A 4,396-nucleotide genomic window follows, 5' to 3' on the forward strand; every position below is an offset into this window, starting at 1 on the left:
AACAATAGGTCATTCTTTGAAATAAAAATATATCCTTTATCTGTTTTTAATTAATTAAGTTTTCACTTTTAAATGCTCACTTGGATTTACAATGAAGATTAAAATGTATTGGAGTTATAAAAGTTAAAATATAAACTAATCATCTTTAGTAAACATAATTATTCTCTTTAATTACTTTATTGATTTATTCTCTCTTTAATAACAAATATGATTTTCTAATTTTGATATTAAAAAAATATTTAAAAAAAAATTGTTCAATCAGATATGTTTTCATTGTTTTCTCTTCTAGAAAACCCAGAATATATTTTTATTATTTTCAATCAAATAAACTCTAAATTCTAAACTCTAATATCTGAATATATACTTGTTATGAATCAAATATGTTTTTATTTTTATTGTTTTCAATAAAATATTTTGTACTATAACAATGGAGTGAGATTTTTTTTTTTCCAAATATTTTAGTTTGTTGAATATACTCATTTGATCTATAGCATCCAAAATATATCGGATAGTTTGATTTTTTTTTTTTCCTTAGTCTTATTATCGACATGCATCTTATTTCAATATTTCTAAAGTGAAATAGTTAACTATACGTGTCATTTGACGTGGCTGGAAAATTCAGAATCTTGTTCTGAAATATCTGTGTTGATTATACCTTTCTCAACTCTTGTATATTTTTAATTTTCAATAAATTATTTAAAGAAACATTCTTTAATGCTTCATAAACTAAGCAACAATTAGAAATGAATTAACAAAATTTTAAATTATATCTACTATTTGTTAATAATCAAAATTCAATTGAGATACATAATTCTGCAATATTTACAAAAAAAAAAACCTTATATCTAAGGAGGGGGTTTATTCAATTTTAGTAAATACTTTCATATTGACATTTTTATACGAAGATAATATTTAAATTATTTAATATTTTTAATTTAATGTGTTTGACTAAACTAACTAACGATTTACAATAGCATCTTATCGTATTAATATTTCCCTTCAATTTTTGGCTTGTTAGCATGCATGGAAAGGTAATAAAAAGATAATAAGAGTGATTGTCCATCCAAAGATGCTTAATTAACATTAATTGATCATGCAAGTTTGTTACTATAACTAGAATAAAATTCCCTTTTGTGTTTGTTTTAATATGTACATGTTGCAGACTCAACGTCTTGAAGTGAGCTTCAAAGAACAACTTGCAAAGTATGGGAAAGGCGAGATTCCTGTGAAGGAGATGATGAAAAAGATATTGAAGGACAAAGTTAAAGCTGAGGAGTGTGGTCTACCTCATATTTGCTCTCTTGATTGGGAACTTAATTTGAGCTCCATCTTTGTTGAAATAGAAACACCACTGGTAAATTACTAATATTATTATTATAATATATACTATCCTTTCCTTTTCATTCATTACAGGATGTCAAGAGTATTTGGTGTACGTACCAATAGTATTTTCTTTTTTCTATAATTTTTCTTGGAACGCCTAAATCACAAATAAACTCTAATTAAATAGTGTGGATATTGAATGTGTGAGTATTCCATATATATGTGTTATATATGTATGCAGGGTCTTTATGGGACAAGAAGCAGTGCTGCATTAGTTGTGAGATCAGGTGGTGGTGAAGCAAGTTTTTTTGAGGAATATCTGGATGATGGTATTTGGAAGGAGCATGTTACTGATTTCTCTATGATGGTATGAATTATTATATGAAATCATTGAGCATCTCGCCGTGATGCTCTTGTATGTAGAGGGATTTTATCATCATTAAATAAAAGCAATGTTTGATTTGGCCTAATTAGCTTGTGCTTAGTGTCAAAGTCTTAATCAGAGTTCTTTTCACTTGTCTCACAAGTCCGAATGTCTTTCTGGTGAGGAATCTCATGCTAGAGAATCGACATGGAACCAGAGTTTGCGTTTGAGTAAATCTTCCTGATAAAATCATCAAATTCTAGCAACATTATTTGGGTACGCGAAGAAAGGATTTATCAATCTTCTGAAAATCGAATTGCCATTAGAATTAGAAATTCAAAAATTTAAAAATTCAATTGAATTTCAATCAAAATTGAGAATTATACCAATTTAATCGAATAATCAATTCTTTAACCGATTTTTTACTTAAACTAAATTAATTTAGTGATTAATCCAATTGAACATGCTAATTCGATTCGATTTTCATAATCATAGAATTTATGCTTAAATTATTTTGGATTTCTAGATGCTATTATATACCAATGTCTCACTTTTATAATTACTCCTAAATTTAACAATTTATATAGCAAAAGTTACTTACAACAAACTACTACTATGTAAGTCACCAAAAAAAAAAATACTATTAAATAACTATTCTAGACAAATAATAGTATATGAGATAACAATTAAATGAAATTTGATGTTACAAGATAATTATAACAGCTACATTATTAAGTTATGAAACTGTCAAATCATGGCATTAAGAGCATGTCATAAAGATAGTAAATACCTAAAAAAGTGATAATCTTGAGATAAAGGGATAAAAAAAAGAGAGAATTCGATCGATAAATTCTGAACCAAAAAATAATATTTGAAATACATTGCTAATTTAAGAATTGAAATGTCTTATAGATTGTTCTCTAGTCTAATTCTGTTTTTATCAAAATTAGAATTTTTGATCTACTCAACTCACCAGTTCATGATCTCTTCACTTAATACGAAATTAACAAACACTAATCAACCTCTAATAAGTCATTATTTATAAAAATAATTAACAAAATAATTGCAAGAATTACTTTTAGATATCATGTCTCATTTGTTCTCTTTCAATGCATTTTAAATTCAAAATTAGTTTTTTTTTTTAAATTAGAATATTTAAATTTAAATTAAAACACCAACAAAATACTGTGCTAAATTTTTTATATATGTTTAAGGAAAATATAAAATGAATTTTGAATGTGTTTCAAATATGTCTAGAAAGCATTTTGAGTAAGAGCCCCATTACACGTTCAAGCGATTTATGCAACCAAGCAACTAAGTCATTTAATTTATGCTGCGCGCGTGGGGCTTCGTCTTCATCTTCTTTCTCCTCCTCATCCTCCTCCTCTTTTTTTTTTTTTTTTTCTTTTTCTTCTTCTCTTTTTCTTCATCTTTTTTTTTTATTATTATTTTCATCGTTACTACCACCATACCACCACATTTGTCTCTTCCTCCTCCTTCTCTTTCTCTTCCTCCTCCTCCTGTTTCTTTTTATATTTGAATTTTTTTTATCTCCTCTTTCCTTTTCTTCTTTCTCCTCCATCATCATTATCGTCATCACCAACATTTTGCTAACATCTTTATTGATTCTGATTCTCTGTGGTGACAATGACATCATTAAATAATTTTGAAACCGAAAATATTATCAAAATAAAACCATTGTATAATATCAAATGAACCGAAAATTGTCCATTATATAAATTCGAATTTACAAACACCTGCGTTTCGAATGAACCGAAAATATTATCAAAACGAAACCATTGTATAATACCAAATGAACCGAAAATTGTCCATTATATAAATTCGAATTTAAAAACATCTGCGTCTCGAATGAACCGAAAATATTATCAAAACGAAACCATTATATAATACCAAATGAAGCAAAAATTGTCCATTATATTAATTCGAATTCAGAAACAAGTCAATTTTGAACAAAAATACATCCAAATCAATTTTGGATCAGACAATGCCATCAATATGACAAAAATTCGATGATAACGATAACGACAATACGTATTAGAAGAAGACAATGACGATAACGATGATAATTATGATGATGATCATGATGATCATGATGGAAGAGAATGATGAAAAAGAAGGAGGAGGCAAAATTCCAATAAGAAGAAGAGAAGGAGGAGCAAGTATTATTGGCGATGACGGTAACGAAATTAAAAAATAATTAAAAAGAAGGAAAAGAAAAAAAAAATGTAGCATCCAATAAGAAGAACGCATACGTGAATTTGAAACAAGAAGAAAAAGAAGAAGTGCAAGGAAAGGAAAAAACAGAAAAAAAAAAAAACGCTTAACTCAAATCACTTGGATAAACTTAAATGTTAAAATTGTTTGGATGTGAAAAATTATTCTTTAAATAATACTTACTATATTATTTTATATTTTAAATGTGTTGCGAACAATTTCAACGAAGACAAATGAGGCTACTACTTGATAAATGAATTAAGAGTAATTATCCAAATCAGTCCCCGAGGATTTTAGAATCAGACATTTTAGTCCCCAAGGAAAATTAATACACAGATCAGTCCCCAAGGTTTTACTCCGGCAGACAAATCAATTCCCAGTTCATTTTTCGGCAGAGTAATTACCCAGATCAGTCCCCAAAGATTTTAAAAACGGACATTTTAGTCCCCAAGAAAAACTAATGTACAAATCAAT

The 4,396-nt window shown here is 27.5% G+C and overlaps 2 protein-coding genes across 2 annotated transcripts in view; both read left to right on the forward strand.

Annotated features, from left to right (window-relative positions):
• Positions 1-1,812, forward strand: part of LOC107647447 (transport and Golgi organization 2 homolog) — a 2,654-nt gene extending 842 nt beyond the window's left edge. The window contains exons 4-5 of the mRNA XM_016351521.2: positions 1,163-1,354; positions 1,565-1,812. Coding sequence (XP_016207007.1) covers positions 1,163-1,354; positions 1,565-1,696 — 324 coding nt within the window. The 3' untranslated portion in view covers positions 1,697-1,812. The remainder of the gene's footprint in view (positions 1-1,162; positions 1,355-1,564) is intronic.
• Positions 3,768-4,396, forward strand: part of LOC107648423 (F-box protein CPR30-like) — a 5,167-nt gene continuing 4,538 nt past the window's right edge. Inside the window, exon 1 of the mRNA XM_021105659.1 lies at positions 3,768-3,885. Within this exon, the coding sequence (XP_020961318.1) occupies positions 3,768-3,885 (118 nt within the window). The remainder of the gene's footprint in view (positions 3,886-4,396) is intronic.

Source organism: Arachis ipaensis, chromosome B06, assembly GCF_000816755.2.
Source record: "Arachis ipaensis cultivar K30076 chromosome B06, Araip1.1, whole genome shotgun sequence".
NCBI lineage: Eukaryota > Viridiplantae > Streptophyta > Magnoliopsida > Fabales > Fabaceae > Arachis > Arachis ipaensis.